The 24,225-nt window shown below is 39.8% G+C and overlaps 1 protein-coding gene across 1 annotated transcript in view; it reads right to left on the minus strand.

Annotated features, from left to right (window-relative positions):
• The window catches only part of LOC110680850 (proline-rich protein 36), a 578,332-nt gene that overhangs the window by 361,939 nt on the left and 192,168 nt on the right, over positions 1 to 24,225 (minus strand). The window contains exons 2-3 of the mRNA XM_021856646.1: positions 17,698 to 18,091; positions 17,477 to 17,637 (exon numbers count right to left, since the gene is read on the minus strand). Of these exons, the coding sequence (XP_021712338.1) occupies positions 17,477 to 17,637; positions 17,698 to 18,091 (555 nt within the window). The remainder of the gene's footprint in view (positions 1 to 17,476; positions 17,638 to 17,697; positions 18,092 to 24,225) is intronic.

The raw sequence follows: 24,225 nt of genomic DNA on the forward strand, positions 1-24,225 counted from the left end.
GATCCGATGGATGCTTTCAAATGTTGCGAATACTCAAATGAGCGCTCTTGAATGATGCGAAAAACTGATGATGAGGGTATGAGAGGAAGAATCAATTGATTGCTCTTGAACAATAAAAGAAATGAAAAGATTGCTTTTAAATGATACCAAGAAACAGTTGATCACTCTTCGATGATGTGAAAAATTGTATGATCGCTTATAAATGACGCGAAAATCGAATGATCGCTGTTGATGAAAACAAATGCTTTGGTTTTGATAATTGAAAAAAAAAGTTTTGTTTTAATGACTATTAATATATGTTGAAGTTTTATTTGTTCCCTATGAAATGATGCGAAAATCAACAAAACATTACTGAATAATGCAAGCACATGTGCTGCTGGTAATGGGGTGAAGTGAATACACTCCATCATTCGATGCTTGACAAAGAACTCATTGATAGAAGTAGAAAAATGTATTTGTTTATTGTGTATACCTTGTGAGAGTAGATGGGAATTGTCATGTTGGATTTAAGGAGAATGTGCATGTGTTCTTATAACACTAATGCAAGAACTATTATGAAATGTGGTTCAATTAATGTTTCAATTGTCAGTATTACCAAAATGATTAGTTCAGAATCAATTAGAATGTGAACAAGTTGTTTTATAATGCCTTTTTATATTTGAAAAAAAAATCGTCGATTGTAGATAATCTATAGAATTTAAAATATATATTTTCCAGATTACTTATTTCAAAATAACGTCGTGATTGAAATGATATTTTGTTTTTTGAGTCATGTTTTAGTTCAGTGTATTGGAAAGTGTGACCACAGTAATACATCCAGAACTTTTGAGTAGCAACTCAAAGAAGGTATAACGAGTTTTGTAACAAAGTGGTTATAACAGGTAGACTAATCTAGTAACATTGCAACTCTCGAGAAGTGAAAAAAAAATTCACGTCATACTGTGTTCAATAAAATGTGCTTTTAATCAGAGCATGCTAATTTTCAACAATACATAAAACACTGACTAAGCAAGGTGGTTTTGAGTGTTCTGTTAGTTGATGGTTATTGATTTAGACGGTATTAATTTTTATGTTATTTATTGTGGAAAAGCATTATTAATCATTGTGTTAAGCATCGCTAATATTGTCTGTCTCAAGATAAATCCAATTATGACGATTTATTGTCCATGTTTCCAAATATGGACGCAGTAGTCACTGAACGTAACATAATCTCCAACTATGAAACACAGCATATATCATATATGAACTATCAAGCGAGCACATTCATCATGTTTGGTTTTTATTCATATCTGTCACTTATACATAGAAAAACCTCTGTCATTTTCCGAAAACCACGTGCTTTTAATTTAGGCGAGAAAGTTTTCGCATGCATTATACTCTGCGAGTGTGAGTTCACTGTAACGACGTCGGGCGTACGACCGCTGCCGGACTCAAATGGCGTTTTCGGTTTTAAACCTGGGCTCACATCTGATCTGAATCGCAATAAACGGTCGAAAACGGATCCAGGTTCAAGTCAAATCGACTGTGTCATTCCTACATTTGAACTGTCAGCCACACAGTTTCATCAAATTTCACCTGCAAAAGGATGTCTCATCAGTAACTCAATGAATAATGCCGAATGCTTTCTTAACCATCTCTTGTTACTAATATGCTTCTATACTGGTTGATTTTGATAATTACAAAAATGTAAATTACTATTTTTGACAGTTGGACCCCGCTCAGGCCGCATCGCAAAAAAAATCGGCAGAGCGAACCGTTGTTTTCAGGTCGAACCTGGGTCAGATCCGGGTCCGACCCGACCTAATAAAAAACGTTTTGACAGCTGTTAGTGCGAACCCAGGTCGAAACTAGGTTTCCTTCAGCAATAAACGAAAACTCCATTAAAGAAAAATAAGACGATAAATACGTAAATTATTGAACAAACGATCAGTATTTTTAAACTAAAGAAGCTGAGGAGCTAGAACACTGATACTATAATGGTGTAAGGTAGTTGACGTAAAGCAACTATTGTTAACTAACGTTAACTGGTTATAACAATTGTTATTTGTCACTTGCAGCGTCCAGGTTTAAGTTATGTTTAGTTGTTATTAGTTAAATAAATCTATATGTTCAATTTCTTCTGATGGGGATAAACTAAAACAAGTTAGCAAGCTGGCTACTTGGAAGCAGTTAAATGAAGTATGAAAATTTTATTTCACATGAAAGAATATAAGACATACACGTATCTTGTTCAATGATATCAATAAATTATTGATGCACAGTTCGGCAAATATATGAAAGTAGAAGCTGAAAATAGATATTTTGTGTAATTTTATTGGCTGAAATTTATTGATATACAATATTTGAATAATGTTATTGAGTGTTATGCTTAAAATACTACTAGTAAGGGTTAGACTCAACAGAACATGTCTGTAAAAAAAAACTGATCTTCTAGAATGCAAGTGAGAAGGAAGTAGCAAGAATTTAGAGAATGACATTTTGATCAATATTATTAGGCATATGAATTAGAGTTTGTAACATAAACAAAACCATGTTGCGTATGTTAAAATAATAATATTGTGCTACACAAGAAAAAATCACGGAACGAGATTATCTGAAAATGTCAATATACCGTCGCAGTGTTATAAAAATCATCAAATATTGCTGATTCAGCAAATTTGAAACATTCGCGTCCTTGAAGAACGACAAGTTTCAAGCATGCTTGAATTTCGACGTTGCGTTTGGACTGCGTGTATATTGTCTATAAGTTACCGCCTAACTGAATCTAACTGAAATCAGAAAATTGCTTTTGACACAGTGTATGTGATGATGGAGTTAAAGTAACAATAGTGTATGATTTGAATAGTTATATTAGAGAAATTCGTTTCAGAACTTATACCATTTATTGTTGTCATCAGTATCTAAAGCAAATTTAAATTGAAAAAAAAGTAGGTCGTTTCAAAGACTTAACATGTCATCGATAGTTCCAGGAGTCGATGGTCGTGGAGAGTTAAATTTGTACAATCATGTTGTAAGTACATTCTATTCACTTGGATATGGTTTAATTTGAACAATCGGGAGGTACTCCATGAATCAGAAATATGATCATTTATGGATCCTTTGAGTGTTTAACTTATATGTCAGCAGTTAATGATAGCTATACAACCAAACATTAGTCAAATAAAACAGCTGAATAAAATTTAAAATATTTTCAGTTTACCAATCAAATTTCAACTGTTTAAAATTGAAACAAGTACAAAAGACGATACTCTTGGAAATGTACTAAATAAGTTTTCAAGATCTTTTGAGAAGGAAAAGGGGATGTGGTACCGTCAGTGTTAATATGTGTACCAACTTCGCAGCCTTCTATCAACCCGACGACCATCGTTCGGGATGCGTCGTGATTCACCTGCTCAGTCTTATTTCTGCTTTGCACAAGCGTGGTTCGTTGGCCTCCACAGAGCGTGTGTCATGGATCATGGATTGATTCTTTCAGTCGTTACCACAGATATCATCATTTGAACTCTTGATGTATGCTTCTCAGGCTCGTCAAAAACTTTTCCGGTAAATAATTTTCACATTAATTTTTGAAATTTGTATTCAATTCACTTTATTTAAAGTGACCTTGAGGCTAGAATGATTGCTCACGTCAAGTTTTAAAGGACCTTATGAAGATAATTCCTTTGCAAAGACTTTACCAAGGACAAATTTACTTACCGAAAACTAAAAGGGCTAACATGAATTTGCAAAAGGTAAAGGTAAAAGCAAAGTCCAAAAATGTCCTTAGACAAGCCGAAAAAACTTTTAAACACTCTATAAAACTTGTTTGAGGCCAACAAACTTCTTGAGACCTAAATGACATATTGAACGATTGAAATATTTTTGCATAAAAAAAGAATTTTGCCTTGCAAAGAGCAATGTGGCTTTTTACAAAACCAAAAGGACTTTACGGAGACTGAATTGACTTAACGAAATCTAAAACGCTTTGATTAGGCCTAAATGTATTCAAAAGAGGTAAAGAGGCCTAAAAAAGGCCAAAATTACATTTTGAACATTTAAAACAGCTTTGAAGAAGAGAGGAGTACTGCCTTGCAAAGAGCAACATGGCTTTTTCAAAACTAGGAGGACTTTGCGGAGGCTAAATTGACTTAACAAAAACTAAAAGGACTTGATAAGGCAAAAAAGTAGTCGCACATGGGAAAAAAAGTCTAGAAAAGGCCAAAAGGTCCTTAGAAAAGCCGAAATAGCGATTGAACACTCAATAAAACTTTTTTAATGCCAACAAAAACCTCCTTAGGTTGAGTGAAGAACTAGCCAAATGTGTTAAAATTAAAAAAGCTTAGCAAAAATAAAAGAATATTGCCTTGCAAAGAGCAACATGGTTTTTTTCAAAACCAGAAGGACTGCGCGAAGGCTAAATTGTCTTTACGAAAACTAGAAGGCCTTGATCAGGCCAACATGTATTTGCTAAAGGTAAAAATAAAAAAATAAACGCTATAAACCTTTTTAGGCCAAAAAACCTCCCCAGCTCAAAATTACATTTTGAACGTTTGAAAACGCTTTGCGGAAAAAAGAATATTGCTTTACAAAGAGCAACATGGTTTTTCAAAAACCAAAAGGAATTTACGAAGGTCATATTGGCTTAACCTTGATAAGGCCAAAATGTATTCTAACCAAGGTGAAAAGGCACGGGAAAGCGTTAAATGTTCTGAGTCTTGGCTTTACTCAGAACATTTAGCATTTAGCCCAAAAACCATTTTAGGGCCAAATAAACCTCCTTAGGTCAAAAATGACGTTTTTAACGTATGAAAAAGCTTTGCGGAAAAAACAATATTGGCTTGCACAATGTAACAATGCCTTTTCAAAACCAAAAGGACTCTACGAAGGCCAAATTACTAATTAAAACAATTACTGTACATTTCATTCATGTTTCAATATCATCATTTGAACTCTTGAGGTGTGCTTCTCAGGCTCGTTGAAAATTTTCTCGGAAAAAACTTACAAATTGATTTTCGAAATTTGTGTTCAATTCGCTTCATTTAAAGTGACCTTAAGGCTAGAATAGTTGCTCACGTCAGGTTTCAAAGAACCTTAAGAAGATAATTGCTTTGCAAATAGCAATATGGCTTTTTCAAAACCAAAAGGACTTTACGAAGGCCAAATTAACTTTACGAAGGCCAAATCGACTTAACGAAAACTAAAATGCCTTGATAACGGAAAAATGTATTAGCAAAACGTAAAAAGGCCTAGAGAAGCCCAAAAATAGCCTGAAAAGGACCAAAATAGCTTTTAAACACCCAATAAAACCTTTTTGAGGCCAAATATATCCTTGTTAAGAGCAACACGGCTTTCTCAAAATCAAAAGGATTTCACGATTTAAATTGAAATTGACATGACGAAAACAAAAAGCCCTTGACAAGACCAAAATGTATTTTTCAAAGGCAGAAAAGGCCATGGAAAAGCAAAAATGTCCTAAGAAAATCCGCAATAGCTTTTGAACACTCAATAAAACCTAAATTGACGCTTATATTGAGCTGTTCGATAATCCAATCCACATGGATTTTAAAATAATTAACTCATTATGCGTGGTAAATTCATCCATTATTAATCCATCTCTACCACGCCTTAATGTGTTAATTAATTCAATAAAACCTAAGGTAAAAGAAATTTTTTTACGATTAAAAGAGCTTTGCAGAAAAAAGAATATTGCATTGCAAAGAGCAATAAGGCTTTTTCAAAACCAAAAAGACTTCACGGAGGCTAAATTGACTGAACTAAAACTAATAGGCCTTAATAAGGCCAACATGTATCCGCTAAAGGTAAAAAGGCCTGAGAAATGCCAAAATATCCTAAGAAAAGCCGAAATAGCTTTCAAGCACCTAATACAACCTCTTTATGCGCAAAAAATCTCTTAAGGCCAAGATGACATTTTCAACGATTGAAAATGCTTTGCAGAAAAAAAGAGTATTGCCTTGCAAAGAGCAACATGACTTTTTCACAACCAAAAGGGCTTTACGAAGGCTAAATTGACTTAAAGAAAACTTAAAGGCCTTTATAAGTGCAAATTGTATTCGCGAAAGGTAAAAAGGCAAAAATGTCCAAAGAAAAGCCGAAATAGCTTTGCAACACCCAACAAAACCTTTTAGAGGCTAAATAACCTCTTTGGGTCAAAATTACATTTTGAACGATTAACAAAGCTTTACAACAAAAAAATATTGCCTTCATAACCAAAAGAACTTTACGACAGCTAAATTGACATAACGAAAACTAAGGTCTTGATAAGGCCAAAATGCATTCAAATAAGGTGAAAAGGCCTAGGAAAGGCCAAAATGTTCTAAAAACTCCAACATAGCTTCGAATTATCTAATAGAATCCTTATAAAGCCAAATAAACCACTTTAGTACAAAATTAAATTTCAAACGATTAAAAAAACTTTGTAGTAATATGAGTGAAGTTAACAGTTAAATGTGCGCCATCAATTGCGTGACCGTCATCATCCACAGTTCCAATTTAAAAGAGCCTCCGTGTACCGTAACCCGAGAGCGTGAGATAATAACAAGCAAATGTGGTGTTTTAATTATAGACGAACGAACACGAGACTCTTGCTAGCTCTCTGCTGACCGACTGACTGACTGCTCTTCCACTGTGAACAAGACTGATGATCTGACGACCGACCGGCCGACCGTTCGGAATGTGGAACGACCGATGTACCAGCATTAGGGCGGTTCGAATTACAAGAAGTTTTGGAAGTACGATCTCTCATATCTTCATTGCAATCCTCTTTGGTTAACATGGCGTTCTTTGACCTTCTTTTGATCTTCTCAATGCTTTCGATAATGCTCTGAAGGTGGCCCAAAAACTATGTAAGTTTGAATGGAAAATTTTTGTGGTAATATCTTGAAAAATAATATAGAGAAGATAGTTTTGAAAATGTAATTAAAGTTTATTAAATCAGAGAAAGCCAAAATGGACTGAAGGCGGCTGAAATGGCCTGAAGAAAGCCAAAATAGCATGAAGAGAACCAATATGGTTTGGAGAAGGCCGAAATGGCTTTAAGAAGGTCGAAATCGTATGAAGAAAGCTAAAATGGCATGAAGAAGGCCAAATGGCATGCTGAAGGCCAAAATAGCCTGGAGAAGCCAAAATGTCATTGAAAAGGCGAAAATAGCCTGGAGAAGGCTAAAAAGACCTGAAAAAGGCTGAAATGGATACATCCTAAATGGTCTGGACAATGTCTAAATGACCTAGAGAAAGTCGAAATGGCCTAGAGAATGCCAAAATGGCCTAGAGAATGTCAATATAGCCTGGAGACAACCAAAATGGTTTGAAGAAGGCCAAAATGGCTTGGAGAAGACCGAAATCACATAGAGAAGGCCAAAATAGCATGAAAAAGGCCAAAATGGCCCTGAGAAAGCTAGAATGACCTGAAAAACACATAAATAGTTTGAAGAAAGAAAGAATGGCCTGGATAACAACAAATTGTCCTACAGAATGTCAAAATGGCCTGGAGAAGGCCAAATGGCCTGGAGAAGGCCATAATAGCCTCAAGAAAGTCAAAGTAGCTTGAAGAAACCCAAAATGACCTTAAGAAATAAAAAAAATAGCTTGGAAAAGGCCAAAATGGTTTGGAGAAGACCAAAATTGCCTGAAGAAGGCCAATATGGCCTTGAGAAGGCCAAAATGACTTGAAGAAGGGCGAAATGGCGTGGATAAAGTCAAAATGGCATAAAAATGTCTAAATGGCTTAGATAAAGCCAAAATAGCCTGAAAAAAGCTAAAAATAGCCTGAAGAAACCAAAATGACCTGAAAAAGGTCAAAATGGTTTGAATAAAACCTAAATGGCCTACAGAATGCCATAATGGCCTAAAAAAGCCAAAATAGCCTGAAGCAGGCTAAAATAGCATGAAAAACATGGCCTGAAGAAAGCGAAAATAGCCTAAACGAAGACCAAAATGGCATGGAGGAGACCAAAACGGCCTGGAGAAGGCCAAAATGGCCTGGAGAAGGCCAACATGGTTTGCAGAAGGCAAAATTTGCCTGAAGAAGGCCAAAATAACCTGACAGGTTCTTGTAAAAGGCTAAAATGGTCTATATAAAAAACCAAAATGAGAGATAATACATACACAATAGTTCTGAAAAAGTAAAAGTTAATCATCTCAGAGTGAATAGTCATTCTCAAAACTAGAATATAGAAAGTTATTGAAGACAACAATTTCATCCGACAAAACAGTGAAGAGATATATAGTTAGCTATACGAAAAATTCTATAAAAACTTCAAAGAAAATTAGCTCTCAATTGATTAATCAGCATCTTTCTTCATTAAAGCTGAATAACCACCAAAATGAATGAAAATATAACAGAACTCTATTATCACCATAAGGATTACACTGCGGAACACGTTTTTGTCTCCAGTATCAAAATACCTCTATTTACTTAACTAAGGGTTGCTGAATCCATTGCCATTTACAGAAATATCGTAGCACGTCTAGTTTTTGAGATATTGGTTGTTGAAAATGCAAAAAATGACTATTTCAGCCAACTTGCATGCAAGTTTGCCAGCTTGTAAGGCAATTAATTTGCTTAATTTGCCACAGAATTCAAACTTTACGTCTATAACAATATTTATCATCAAAGTTTATAATACTTTTGATGCGAAAAAGTTATTTTTTGATGGTTCAGAAAAGTATTGTATTTTGCCATATAAGAGAAACTAAGAATTTTGTATGGAGACTGCAAGCATGTTGAAATAATCGGTTTAATCTAAATTTAATCGTGTAATTTCAACCAAAATATATCTGAAACAAAAGTTTAAGTCCTCCTTTGCATGCTTGGGGGATAAGATCACAAAAAAGTTTGATAAAGTATACTTCAAAATTTAAGTAAACATCAATAAAACCAATGTTTTATACAACTTTGGCGACCTGTAGCTAAATATTGTGACGTGCTGGGAAATTTCTGAGAACGGCATCAGATTCAGCAACCCCAAATCTACTAGAGACACATAATTTGATCCTTGAGACAAGCAAAAATGTCATTTTTGTTGCGCTGTGTTATAAATAAAATGTGGATGATGGAATCTTACAAAGATTTTGCAATTTGAATTGCCCTAATGCTGCATATACGTTGGCCGATGGTAATGATGACGGACAAACTCAACGACGGCTACGACAACGCAGCGTGAAATTATTTAATTACCTGGAAATGCTAATCAGGGCTGGAGTGCTGCACACGCTATGCACATAATTATTATAACGTTTATCGGCGAACACGGTAGCCGAGCTACCGATAGGGGATTTTTCCGAATTGGGACGGAAGGTCTATAGAAGGTTTTATGACGGTCATGACAAGAATAATTCAATTTTCTAGTTATGAAACTAGAATCTAGAATTTTTCAAATTGTCTAATGCAAAACTTGTAATAAGAGAGCTAAATGATACTGATAAAATGTGTGAAATCTTCTTCAAAGTCGAATAAGGCTAACTGGTAGCCATGAGGTTTTATTATGGTCATAATGGCTGTCATATGGCTAGATAGCTTACTTTATGCCATTATAAAACCAGAATTAAACATTTTCAATTGAAAAGAAAATAAGCACGTGTGTGAAATCTTCTTATGAATCGAAAATATATCTCAAGTTATCACAGGTTTTATAACGGTCATAATGACGTTAATTTGGCTTTACAGTTAACTTTATCCGTTAAAAATCTTGAATCTTTCTTGAATAATTATTATTTTTTAATTTGATGATTTAAAACTTTTAATTATCAAGCGAAATAAAACTGACACAATTTGTAAAATCTAGAGTTTAAAGACTCTCTAGTAACATTTAAGGTTTTATAACGGTTGCAATTTGGTTTTATAACTTTCTCAATGCCGTTATGATACCAAAATCGATTTTGAATCATTTTTCCAAATTTCCAATTTAAAATGTTCAATCACCAAGCAAAATGGAACTGAGCAAATGTGTGAATCGATGTAACCGGCTGGCAAAAGTCCCATCGAACGCTATCGTAAGGCCGAACGCCCATATGTTAGAGGAGGCATTAAATCGAGCACTGTGCGTGGCCGGCCGGCGAAACAAAACATCGAAGCGAGAAGAAAACAACGTGTAAAATTAAATTCAAATTAAATCAATCAAAGTAATTTACGACCACCACCAGAGCAGTGGCTCAGGCGAACGATAGCTTCGCTTGGATTGTGTGGGCAAGTGAGTGAGTGAGCGAGGCAGGGGCGAAGAAACGAGAGCGAGAACCATGTTATTAATTATTGTTACTGAAGGGGCGCGAAAAACTCGACTCGAGTCGGGCAGAAGACGTTGATAAGAGACCGAACGGTATTATTGATTGAGAATGGTTTCGCTTCTTGGCGTCTTGTTTTTTGAATTGGGATTTCGAACGGAAGAAGGAGGGGGAAGGGGCGAAGTGATACGAGACGGTTCTTTTCACGCCTCGGCGGCGATATCATCATCGGCATTATCATCATCGCCGTCGGCATCGGTCTTCATTCATCGGAGCGTCCAACTGACCGGCAAGCGAAGTCATTCAGGCGGAAAATTGTAAGTTTCCGGCTATGCTTCTTTGACGAGGGGAGACGATAAGTGCTGAGGTGATGGTGTGATTAATGTGGAAGATGGATTCCTATTTGCAGAGGGATTCCGAGTCAAGAAATTGCCATTTTAACATGGAAAAGCCTTTTTTGACTTCACAAAGCCATTTTGGCTTTCATAAGGTCATTTTGACTTTAAACAAAGCCGTTTTTGCCTGCACAAGGCCAATTATGACTTCACAAAGCCATTTTGCATACTTAAGGCCATTTTGGACTGCTTAAGACTATGTTAACCTATGGTAAAGACAATTTTGCCCTGCTCAAAACCTTTTGGCCTTAACATGAATATTTTAGCCTTTACGAGGACATTTTGGCCTTCACAAGGCCATTTTGGCCTTCACAAGGCCATTTTGGCCTTCACAAGGCCATTTTGGCCTTCACAAGGCCATTTTGGCCTTCACAAGGCCATTTTGGCCTTCACAAGGCCATTTTGGCCTTCACAAGGCCATTTTGGCCTTCACAAGGCCATTTTGGCCTTCACAAGGCCATTTTGACCTTCACAAGGCCATTTTGGCCTTCACAAGGCCATTTTGGCCTTCACAAGGCCATTTTGGTCTTCACAAGGCCATTTTGGTCTTCACAAGGCCATTTTGGTCTTCACAAGGCCATTTTGGCCTTCACAAGGCCATTTTGGCCTTCAAAAGGCTGTTTTACCTTCTTAAAGCTATTTTGAGCTTCACAAGGTCTTCCTGAGGCTATTTAGGAAATCGTGAGGTCATTTTGGCCTTCACACGGTCATTTTGAGCTTCACAAGACCATTTTGGTCTTCACAAGGCCATTTTGGTCTTCAAATGACAATTTTTACCTTGACAAGGCCATTCTCATAATTTAGAAGTCCAATTTGGCGCCACTCATCGCATAAACATTGAAAAGCCATCCATTCATAGACATGCCATTAAAAAGGAAGCAGAAGATTACATTATTCAAACACAAAACCAGAACCAGAAAAATTCAAATGCCAACGCGAATCGATTAGTTTTTTTGATTTGAATCTCGGTGAGCACAGGTTTGGCATTCACAGGTCCCATTCAGTCCGACGACAATGGCAACCACAACGAACTGTCGACGAGTGAAATAATTTGAATAATAATCATTCCGAAGCGGCGGGGTTTGCCCATTTGACTGGCTGCGTATGTGCGAACCAGTCCAGCTGTCACGACGGTTTGGAGGAATTTTGAATCGTCGTACCGTTTTTTCTCGAGCGGATTGAATTAATATGAATACCTAATATTATGATTATTTTAGCACGCTGTAACGGTTGGCTTTTCCGGCTACCGTTCCCGTTTTTATTTTCGAGCCTTACTCCTTTTTTTCTATTTTGGCCTATTGAGTCGTCACGTGGCGTTATCGATTTGATGAGATCTTCGAACCGTGGCGAAGAGAGCTATGCGCGACGATGATTAATGACTTTGGTCTCGCGTTGCTTTTGTATGTCGGGGACGTTGCCGGGTGCTACTTGGAATTTCGCGGAATTCGTGGCGAAACGAATCCGTTTGCTTGGTGAGGTATTTTTTCGGTTTCGGATACACGCTAAAATTTTTCGGATCACGTGTCGTTTCTTCTCCCGAATTAAAAAGGCAAAAAAGTCATTGTGGCGAACAAAATGGCCTGGAGAAGCCATAAATGGCCTGGAGAATGCCTTGATGGCCTTGAGGAGGCCTAAATGGCATTGAGAAGGCCTAAATGACATTGAGAAGGCCTAAATGGCCTTGAAAAGGCCAAAATGGCCTCGAGAAGGCCAAATTGGCCTTGAGAAGGCCTAAATGGCTTTAAGAAAACCAAAATGGCCTTGAGAAGGCCTAAATGGCCTTTTGAAGGCCTAAATGGCCTTGAGAAGGCCTAAATGGCCTTGAGAAGGCCTAAATGGCCTTGAGAAGAACCAAATGGCCTTAAGATGGCCTGAATGGCCTTGAGAAGGCCTAAATGGCCTTGAGAAGGCCTAAATGGCCTTGAGAAGGCCTAAATGGCTTTGTGAAGGCCTTAATGGTCTTGAGAAGGCCAGTATGGCCTTGAGAAAGCCTAGATGACCTTGAGAAGGCCTAAATCACCCTTAGAAAGCCAAAATGGATTTGAGAAGGCTTAATTGGCCTTGAGAAGGCTTCGGGATGGCCGATTTGGTGTTGCAAAAGCCAAAATGGTTTTAAGAAGGCCTTCTATTCAACTTCTCCGTAATCTACTAACTTTATTTAATGTTCTTGATTTCGAATTACCCAATTTTAGCGTTTCCATCTGCCAAACCCTTACCCAACGAGATGATGGTGCCGATTCCGGAGAAATCGCTTTTGTTGCCTTCATCATCGTCGTCATCGCCTTCCTTCGCATATGTCGGTCGGAAGACGTCTCGGAGATTGATGGCAAATTTCATTACGTAACATTGATGACGTTCTCCGTGTCAAGGGACGGTCGTCCGAGGGACGAACTCTCACGTATGATGATGATGTCGGAAGCGAGGAAAAATTGCTACAATCCTAGTGCTTTGTGCTTCTGTTTCGAGATGAATGGGATGTCAAGGGATCCCAGAGGACGACGACGACGAAGTCGTCGGAACACATGTTCCACGTCAATTTGCTGCTTTTGCAGTTGCACTTCACTCCGGGCGAAATCTCGGATCCGGTGAACACATTCAAGATTTGCAGCGAACAAGAGGGAACCGGTTCGCTTCGTTTCGTCGTCATCTTGTGCTGGAAAAGCGGAGGGCAATTTGTTCCCGTTATTTCGTCCTTGGATGCCTCCAGGGTGTTGCCAATCTCGGCGTCTATCGATTCCGATGCCATATGGGATTTGTGATACATTTTTCGTTTGTTTGTCTCGAAAAATGGTTTGTTGAAATCACTATATCAGTGAGAAGGCCAAAATAACCTGGAGAAGGCAAAAAGGTTTGGAAAAAATCAAACTGGCATGGATAAGGCCAAATTGGCCTGAAGAAGGCCAAACTGGCCTGAAGAAAGCCAGACTGGCCTGGAGAAGGCCAAAATGGCCTAGAGAAGGCTAAAATGGTCTGGATAATGCCAAAAATAGACTGGAGAAGATCAAACGGCATGGAAAATACCAAAAAGGCCAAAACAGCCTGGAGAAGACCAAACAGGCCTGGAAAAGGCTAAAACGACCGGTACAAAGCCAAACTGGCCTGGAGAAGGCCTAAATGGCCTAGAGAAGGCCAAAATGGCCTAGAGAAGGCCAAAATGGCCTGGAGAAGGCCAAAATGGCCTGGAGAAGATCAAAATGGCTTGGAGAAGGCCAAAACGTGCTGGAGAAGAACAAAATGGCCTGGAGAAGGCCAAACTGGCTTGGAGAAGAAAAAAATGGCTAAAGTAAGCAAAAAAGGCCTGGAGAAAGCCAAAGCGGTATGTAGAAGAGTAAAAAGGCCTGTAGAAGGCCAAAACAGCCTGGAAAAATGGACTGGACAAGGTCAAAATGGCCTGGAGAAAGCCAAAAATGGAATGGAGAGGACCAAATGTCCTGGAAAAAGCAAAATATGGCCTGGAGAAGGCAAAATATGGCCTGGAGAAGTTAAATTATGATCTGCAGAAGGCCAAAAATGGCCTGAAGAAAACGAAAATGGCCTGGATAAGGCTAAAATGGCCTCGAGAAGAGCAAAATGGCTTGGAGAAGGCAAAACTGCCCTGGAGAAGGCCAAATTGGCTTGGAGAAGGCTAAACTGGCCTGGAGAAGAAAAAAATGCCAAAAGTAAGCAAAAATGGCCTGGAGAGAGCAAAAACGGCCTGGAGAAGACTAAACTGGCTTGGAGAAGAACAAAATGGCCTGGAGAAGGCCAAACTGGCTTGGAGAAGAAAAAATGGCTAAAGAAAGCAAAAAAGGCCTGGAGAAAGCCAAAGCGGTATGTAGAAGAGTAAAAAGGCCTGTAGAAGGCCAAAACAGATTGGAAAAATGGCCTGGACAAGATCAAAATGGCCTGGAGAAAGCCAAAAATGGAATGGAGAAGACCAAATGTCCTGGAGAAAGCAAAATAAGGCCTGGAGAAGGCAAAATATGGCCTGGAGAAGTTAAATAATGGTCTGCAGGAGGCCAAAAATGGCCTGGAGAAAACGAAAATGGCCTGGAGAAGGCTAAAATGGCCTCGAGAAGAGCAAAATGGCCTGGAGAAGGCAAAACTGCTCTGGAGAAGGCCAAAGAAGAAAAAAATGCCAAAAGTAAGCAAAAATGGCCTGGAGAAGGCCAAAGCGGCATGTAGAAGGTTAAAAAGGCCTGTAGAAGGCCAAAACAGATTGGAAAAATGGCCTGGACAAGATCAAAATGGCCTGGAGAAAGCCAAAAATGGAATGGAGAAGACCAAATGTCCTGGAGAAAGCAAAATAAGGCCTGGAGAAGGCAAAATATGGCCTGGAGAAGTTAAATAATGGTCTGCAGGAGGCCAAAAATGGCCTGGAGAAAACGAAAATGGTATGGAGAAGACTAAAATGGCCTCGAGAAGAGCAAAATGGCCTGGAGAAGGCAAAACTGCTCTGGAGAAGGCCAAAGAAGAAAAAAATGCCAAAAGTAAGCCAAAACGGCATGGAGAAGGCCAAAATGGTCTACAAAAAGCCTAAATGGCCTAGAGAAGGCCAAACTGGCCTGGAGAAGGCCAAACTGGCCTGGAAAAGACTAAAATGGCCTGGAGAGAGCTAAAATGACCTAACAATAGCCAAACTGGTCTGGATAAGGCAAAAAACAAGGCCTAGAGAAGGCCAAATATGGCCTGGAGAAGGCCAAAAATGGCCTGGAAAAGTTTAATAATGGTGTGCAGAAAACCAAAAATGGCCTGGAGAAAACGAAAATGGCCTGGAGAAGGCTAAAATGGCCTCGAGAAGAGCAAAATGGCCTGGCGTAGGCAAAACTGCCCTGGAGAAGGCCAAACTGGCCTGGAGAAGGAAAAACTGCCCTGGAGAAGAAAAAATATGCCAAAAGTAAGCAAAAATGGCCTGGAGAAAGCCAAAATGGCCTGGACAAGGTCAAAATGGCCTGGAGGAAGCCAAATATGGCCTGGAGAAGACCAAAATTTTCTAGAGAAGGCCAAAATGGTCTAGAGAAAGCCTAAATGGCAAGGAGAAAGTCAAAATGGCCTGGAGAAGGCCAAACTGGCCTGGACTAGGTTAAAATGGCATGAAGAAAGCCAAAATGACCGGTAGAAAGCCAAAAATGACCTGGAGAAAGCAAAATATGGTCTGGATAAGACAAAAATTTCATAAGTAGGCCAAAATGGCTTGGAGAAAGCCAAAACGGCCTGAAGATGGCAAAAATTGCTTGAAGAAGACCAAAATGGCCTGGAGAAGGTCAAAACGGCATGGAGAGGGCCAAAAAGGCCTGTAGAAGGTGAAAACAGCCTGGAGTAAACCCCAAAATGGCTTGAACATGGCCAAAATGCCCTGGAGAAAGTCAAAAATGGCCTGGAAAAGGCCAAAATGGTCTAGAGGAAGCCTAAATGGCATGGAGAAAGCCAAACTGGCCTGGAAAAGACTAAAATGGCATGGAGAAAGCCAAAATGACCTGTAAATAGCCAAACTGGTCTGGATAAGGACAAATATATCATGTAGATGGTTAAAAGTGGACTGGAGAAGGCCAAAAATGGCCTGTATATGACAAAAAATGGCCTGAAGAAGGCCAAAACAGGCCTGGAGAGAGCGAAAATGACCTGGAGAAGGCTAAAATGGCCTGCAGAAAGCCAAAATGGCCTGGAGAAGGCCAAAATGGCCTGTAAAAGGCAAAAATGGTGGCCAAAACAGTCTTGAAATGAGCCTGAGGAGGCCAAAACAACCTGGGAAAGGCAAAAATGGTTTTTAGAGCGCGAAAATGACGAAAATCAGCTTTCAAAAGTCCATTTAGCCGTGTGAAGACCAGAACAATGCCCTTGTGAAGTTCAAAAGTATATTAATCATAGGGAATGACTAACTTTTCGACAAAATCCTATCCTAAAGCCATCAAAGTATCCATCCCAACCAATTTCATCGCTAATCCCATACCGGTGCTCCATCCCAATCCATCAGAGGGGAAGCACTTTCCCATATCCAATCGCCCCGTCAGACAGTGAATCACTAATGCAACCCGTTCCACGCAGCGTGACCCTATGGTCGTTACGCTTTTCGCCACGCTGTGAAGTGCGAATACATTTTCATTAGCAAAAGGTGGGAAGCCACCAATGAGCAGGGCCTGGCTTGGACATTATCGGTCGAGATGTGTCTAATAATTACGTTGTTGTCGACTCGTCGCAGCAGTGCAGCAAAACGCGAGAGCTCTACGGTCGATGACGATGTTAATTAACCACGGTACCCATCACACGCCGTTGACCACACACACCGACCGGTGTTCCATTCGGTAGAGACAGAGAGAGGGATCAACGTCATTCGCTAGATGTGTTTATTGGCTGCTACCGGTGCGAGGTGAACACTTCGGTAATATTACACCCCTGGGAAGATGATGGATTAAAATGTTAAACATCACTCAATGAAAGGTTTGAACAGGGGTGATCGGATCACCTTTGAGTTCAAAGTGAGAGTTTTACGTGGCTTGAAATAGTGTTAAAGAATAAGTGTGAAATTTTCTGGTAAGCTTTTGTATGTTCTGTGAAGATTCATGTGAATTCCATTTCTTTTAATCTCAAACTCAAATTGTTATAGTCTATGAAGAAGAGCATGATTCCAAATTGTGGACGTCTCCAAGCAGATGGAAAGCTTCATGTGAAGCTTTGTTCACATTTTTGTGAAGCCTGCTGTGAAGTTTGGTTAAACTTGTTCAGCTTACATGCTTATGCTACCGAACATTCTGTAGTGTCTTTTTGGATGTCGTTTGACAATCAACAGTAAGCATACTGTGAAGCTTGAACAACCTTTCAATGAACAAAAGTGTGAAACCCCAAAATGTCATCAAAAACTTTAAAAGATCTAGTCTTCTACTCACATGATTAATATGGTTAACGTTGCTAACGCCGGTGACCCCGCTTCCGCCATTGCTGCTAATAATACTGCTCCCGATACCACTACTGCTACTGCTGCTGCTGCTACTACTGCTACTACTACTGCCGCCTCCTCCGCCTCCTCCACCTCCACCACCAACACTTCCTCCGCTGGTGCCACTCACCGCCGTGAGTGCACTGAGGCTGCTGCTGGTGCTGCCATTGCTATTGCTACTGCCAACCGTCAAGCCACTGCTGGCCACACTGCTCAGACTGCTGCTGCTGCTGCTATTGCTACAGCTTCCGTTGGTGGCGGCCGTCACCGCAACAGCCGCCGGACCTCCATTCAAGGTGGCCGCCATCGGCATTGCAATGGCAGACGGATTATCACCAGTGCCACTGCCATCCAGCGGTTTCCCATTGTTGTTGGCATTGTTCCAGCACTCTTGGGCGGCTGCTGCTGCGGCGGCAGCTGCTGCCGCGGCCGCCTTCTGCTGGTCGAGCTTCTGCGCCGTCGTATCGATGATCTTCGGCGGCTTGTCGTCGACCATCAGCGTCGTTAGTTCGACGAGGGTAGAGAGGCGCTTCTCGTTGCGCTTGTTGCCTAGTTTGACGGCGAACTGCGGAAGAGAGAGAACAATACAAAATTGAATTAGTAATTATTTCATTCATGAGATCTGAGCCATCCAAGAACTTCCTGGAGTATTGGTCTTAAGGTCTACAAGCATAATCAAACATTCCTTCATACATTTTGAATGCAGTGTATACCCAGGAAGCTCATATATTTGGTGCCCGCTGAGAAGATACGTATGAAGTTTTCTATGAAGATGAAAATCGCTGAGGAGGTTTCTGTAAATACCACAGTTGATATTTTTATGGAAACCGCTGTGGAGACTTTTGTCAACGTTTTGTCAATTCCTATGTGGAGACCTCTTCTGTGACATCAGTGGAGATCTATGTAAAGATCTCTATGTAAACATCTGTGAAAACTTCTTTGCATACATTTGTGCAGATCAAATGGTTGAGCGTCTGTGACCTATTGGAGAACCATCAGTACTGCTTTGACTTGTAGATCCTAAGATCTATATTCCATAGGGACCTAAGTCATGTATAACATCTCTCTTTGGTGATATTTGTGAAAATTGTATAGTCTTCGGTGAAAACTCCAGCTGTAAAATCGATGCAGATATCCGTTGAAATCCATCGGAAGACATCCGCAAAGACCTATGTAAGAACTTCTACGCAGACCTCTGTGAAGTCCTTTGGGAGGACCACTGTGAAAACTTCTGTGGAGACTTTCGTCTTCGGGACTTAAAAAAAAAACCAAAATAACCTGGAGAAGGTCAAAATGGCCTGCTAAAGGCTAAAATGGCCTGGAGATGGCCAAATAGGCCTTGAGAAGACCAAAAAGACTTGGAGAAGGCTAAAATGGCCTAGAGAAAGCCAAAATGGCTTGGAGATGGCTAAAAACGCCTTGGGTTGGGTAAAAAAAAGCCTTGAGTTGGATAAAAAGGCCTTGAGAAGGCCAGTTTGGCTTTGAAATGGCCCTAAGGAGGCCAAAATTGCCTTGAGGGGACCTGGAGAGAGCCTTAAGAACACCAAAATGACAAACATCTGCTTTCAAATGTTCATTTAAGCTTGTCAGGACCAGACTAATGTCCTAGTGAAGTTGAAAAGTATATTTATTATAGGGAATAACTAATTTTTTACCATAATCCAATTGAAGCCATCAAAGTATCCATCCCAACCAATAAAAACATCCCAACCGGTAAAAACTTCTGTTGTAATATCAATGCAGATCTCCGTTGAGATCCATGTGAAGACATCTGCAAATACCTCTGTTAGAACTTCTATGCATACTTCTGTGTAAACCTAAAGGTTATTTATTTTTTAGCTGGGAGAAATTTTAACTACAAAAAAAAATCAATGGATCTTAGTTTCTTTGAAATCTTAAGATGACCTAGAACATTCGCAAAACTCACTACAATGTCCCATTTACTTGTATGGAGGATTACAGATCTGGACCTGTGAAGTTAACTGTTCGAATTCTTCAATACACTACTTATTATACTTGTAGGTCCCTTTTCAATGGAGTCCTCGAAGGACCTAGATGATCCGCACAACTCGATACCATATTGCGTTAACTTGTCTGAAAGGTGCAGGGATTGAGAGGGGTATTAAAGAAGATATAAACTAAGCAGAAGGGCATATAGTTTCAGTAACAAGGAAAAACTGAGCAAACGAGAAGAGACGAATATTTGTTGATCTCACGCTGGATTGCTTGTATGGAGTTTGGAGGTTAAGATTAATGCACTTTTAGATTTGTTCTTATTGTTGCTTGTAGTGAATTTAAATGTTGGATAAGGTGTTAATTTGGTTTATGTTTATGAATGAGACAGTATTAATCAGTGTAATGTAAATAACTAACTTCGAACACAGTCGAAAAATAGTATTGTACGAATCCTCCAGATAAAGCCGACTTCATTGTGTTATGCTTAATGATATGTTATGTGGTGAAATACATCAAGGCAGTGCATGTGCAGAACTTCCCTGAGAGCATAAATCAATTTCCCCGAGAGGGTAAATCAATTCCCCCGAGAGGGTAAAGAAATTACCCCGAGGGGGTTAAGAAATTCCCCCGAGAGGGTAAAGAATGAGGAATGAGGTGTAAGGAATGAGGAGTAGGAAGTGAGGAATGAGATACGAGGAGTGAGGAATGAGGAGTAAGGAATGATGAATAAGGAATAAGAAACAATAAATGAGAGAGAATTGAGAAGTGATGAAGATGAAGAATGGGGCGTACGGAATGAAGAATGAGATGTGAAGAAATTAGGAGTGAGAAGTTTGGAATGAAAAATGGAGAGCAAGGAATAAGGAATGCGAAGTGAAGAATGAGTAATTAGGGAAAAAATAAGGAATAATGAGTGATAAGTAAGGAGTGTGATATGATGAGTGAGAAATGAGAAGTAAATACAGAGGAATGAGGAGTGATAAATCAGGAATGGGGAATATGGTTCTCACTGAAGATTGAGAAATGATGAGTGAGGAATGAGAGATGAGGAGTGAGGAATAAGATGTGAAGAGTGAGGAATGATGTATGAGGAGTAAGGAATGAGGATTGAGGAGTGACGAATAAGGAATGCGGAATGAGGAATGAGGAGTAAGGAAAGAGGAATGAGAAGTAAGCAATGAGTGAGAAGTGAGAAATGAGGAATGACGAGTAAGGAATGAGGAATGAGGATTAAAAAATGAGGAATAAGGAATGAGAAATGTGTAGTGAGAAATTAGAGATGTGGAAAAGAATCGGAGCCGTTCAAAAGATCCGGATCACTCAAAAGAACGAGAGTCGGTTCATTTGATCAGCACGGATCAGACACACGGAAAAATATCGAACTGATTTTTTTCTCCTATTCTCCATAGTACACTTGACACGTGCTTTGCTTTGCGCGGCACGCCACTCATGCAAAGCATTGTTTTCTCCAGACTATGCTCTCTGCGCTCTCAGCTCTGTCAAATTTGCCCCGCCCATTTGCATACAGGAAGATGTAAGATAGAGAGAAAAGTGCCACTCAAGAAGCACATTTTTTGCTTTTATCTTTTGGTTCGGGTAGGGGAAATCGGCCGAGAGTATCGTGAGTTTCTGGGGAAGAATGTACGATGAATAAGAGAGAGGAAGATACGAAAGGACTGAAGCATGGGGAGAGAACCGTTCGATCGGTTCAATTCGCTGTTCTTTTGCTAGCCGCTGAGCTACTGAACCGTTCAAAAGATCCGGCTCACTAAAATAAGTGATTCGGTTCGGATCCGTTCACTGGAATGAGCCATTTTGCCCATCTCAATGAGGAATGAGTAATGAGAAGTGAGGATTAAACAGTGAAAAGTAAGGAATGAGGAATGAGCAATGATGAGTGACGAGTGAGGAGTAGGAAGTGAGGAATGAGAAACGAGGAGTGAGGAAAGATGAGTAAGGAATAAGGAATAAATAGTGAGGAGCGATAAATGACCAGTGAGGAATAAGGAATGATGATGATGTTGATGATAATGAGAAGTGAGGAACGAGGAACGAGAAATGAGAAATGAGGAATGATGTATGAGGAATGAGAGAGAATTTTAATGATGTTGATGATGATGATGATGATGATGATGATGATGATGGTAATGTTGGAACAAAGTGTTATCCCGTTTTTTGAATATATGTATGTTGTATTTAGTATGAAAAATCTCAAGGACAACCAAGGGATGAATGAGAGGTAACCTGAAATTATTTGTTTATAGAAATCTAATAGAAGAAACGATCTTATTATTATAAGAGTAGATCAGGAGGAGTAGTTAAAAATTGAGAGGGGTATTAGAGAATATATAAACTAAACAGAAAGGCATATAGTTTCAGTAAGGGATGATTCAAATATGACGTCCATCGTTTTTCGGGATTTATAGACCCCTCTCTTCTCCAACCCTCTGTCACACTTTTTCCAATACCTTATACACGTACTATCACAATTTTGTAGATGCCCCCCTCCCCCAAAGGATGGACGTCATTTTTGAAAGACCCCTATTAAAGAAAAACTTAGCAAACGAGAAGAGACGAATGACATGCCAGTCTTGTAAAGTGTTTTGAGCGATGAGGTTGTGCTGGAACTGCTTCTGCTGCAATTCGGCTGATCGAGTCATTAGCTTTGCATGTGTCGGTTCCTCCCTCCGGACACTACAAAAGGCACGACTGTAGATGTCAAGTCGATATTCATGGAAGCCCTCAGAACTTCCAGGAGAGCTTAGGAAAGAGCATCCAGCAGATCAATAGACGAAGCTTCCAGCAGATCAATAGGAAAAGCTTGCGGCGGATCAATCGGGAAAGCTACCAGCAGATCAATAGGAAAAGCTATCAAAGGATCAATAGGAAAAGCTTCCAGAGGATCTATTGGAAAAGATTCCAGCAGTGCGCTAGAAAACCTTTCAGCGGAGCACTAGAAAAGATTCATAAAAAGCTGGAAAAGCTTCCAGCAAGACCCGGAATTTTTTTCTGAAAAAGCTGGAAAACCTTCCAGTAAAGAGCTGGAAAAGCTTCCATCAACACCGGTAAAAGCTTTCAACGAAGCGCTGGAAAAGCTTTCAACGAAGCGCTGGAAAAGCTTTCAACGAAGCGCTGGAAAAGCTTCCAGCAAGAGCTGGAAAAGCTTCCAGCAAGAGCTGGAAAAGCTTCCAGCAAGAGCTGGAAAAGCTTCCAACAAGAGCTGAAAAAGCTTTCAGCAAGAACTGGAAAAGCTTTCAGCAAGAACTGGAAAATCTTCCAGCAAGAGCTGGAAAAGCTTCCACGAAAGCTGGAAAAGCTTCCTGAAAAAGCTGGAAAGAGATGGAAAAGCTTGCAGCAAAGCGCTGGAAAAGCATTCACCAAAATGCTGCAAAAGCTTCCAGCAAAACGCTGGAAGAGCTTACGGAAAAGCACCGGAAAAGCTTCAAGCAAAGCGCTGAAAAAGCTTTCAGCCAGAGCTGAAAAACCTTTCAGCCCTAGCTGAAAAAGATTTCAGCCCTAGCTGGAAAAGCTTTTAGCCCTAGCTGAAAAAGCTTGCAGCTAGAGCGGTAAAAGCTTTCAGCTAGAGCGGAAAATGCTATCAGCTAGAGCGGAAAAAGCTTTCAGCCAGAGCTTAAAAAGCTTTAAGTCAGAGCTGGAAAAACTCTTAGCCAGAGCTGACATATCTTTCAGATAGATTTGAAATGACTTTCTGCTGGAGCTGAAATAGTTTTCACCAAGAGCTTAAAAAGGCTTTCACCAAGTGCTTAAAAAGCTTTCAGCCAAAGCTGAAAAAGCTTTGAGCCAAAGCTTGAAAAAGCTTTCAGCCCTAGCTGAAAAAGCTTTCAGCTAAAGATAAAAAAGCTTTAAACAAGAGCTGGAAAAGCTGACAGACAGAGCTGAAAAAGCTTTCAACTAGAGCTGAAAAAGCTTTCAGCTAGAACTGAAAAATCTTTCAATTAGAGCTGAAAAGTTTTCAGCTATAGTTGAAAACGCTTAAGTTAGAGCTGAAAAAGCTTTCAGCTAGAACTGAAAAAGTTTTCAGCTAGAACTGAAAAAGCTTTCAACTAGAGCTGAAAAAGCTTTCAGCTAGAGCTGAAAAAGCTTTCAGCTAGAGCTGAAAAAGCTTTCAGCTAGAGCTGAAAAAGCTTTCAGCTAGAGCTGAAAAAGCTTTCAGCTAGAGCTGAAAAAGCTTTCAGCTAGAGCTGAAAAAGCTTTCAGCTAGAGCTGAAAAAGCTTTCAGCTAGAGCTGAAAAAGCTTTCAGCTAGAGCTGAAAAAGCTTTCAGCTAGAGCTGAAAAAGCTTTCAGCTAGAGCTGAAAAAGCTTTCAGCTAGAGCTGAAAAAGCTTTCAGCTAGAGCTGAAAAAGCTTTCAGCTAGAGCTGAAAGAGCTTTCAGCTAGAGCTGAAAGAGCTTTCAGCTAGAGCTGAAAAAGCTTTCAGCTAGAGCTGAAAAAGCTTTCAGCTAGAGCTGAAAAAGCTTTCAGCTAGAGCTGAAAAAGCTTTCAGCTAGAGCTGAAAAAGCTTTCAGCTAGAGCTGAAAAAGCTTTCAGCTAGAGCTGAAAAAGCTTTCAGCTAGAGCTGAAAAAGCTTTCAGCTAGAGCTGAAAAAGCTTTCAGCTAGAGCTGAAAAAGCTTTCAGCTAGAGCTGAAAAAGCTTTCAGCTAGAGCTGAAAAAGCTTTCAGCTAGAGCTGAAAAAGCTTTCAGCTAGAGCTGAAAAAGCTTTCAGCTAGAGCTGAAAAAGCTTT

This window comes from Aedes aegypti, chromosome 1 (assembly GCF_002204515.2).
Source record: "Aedes aegypti strain LVP_AGWG chromosome 1, AaegL5.0 Primary Assembly, whole genome shotgun sequence".
Classification (NCBI taxonomy): domain Eukaryota; kingdom Metazoa; phylum Arthropoda; class Insecta; order Diptera; family Culicidae; genus Aedes; species Aedes aegypti.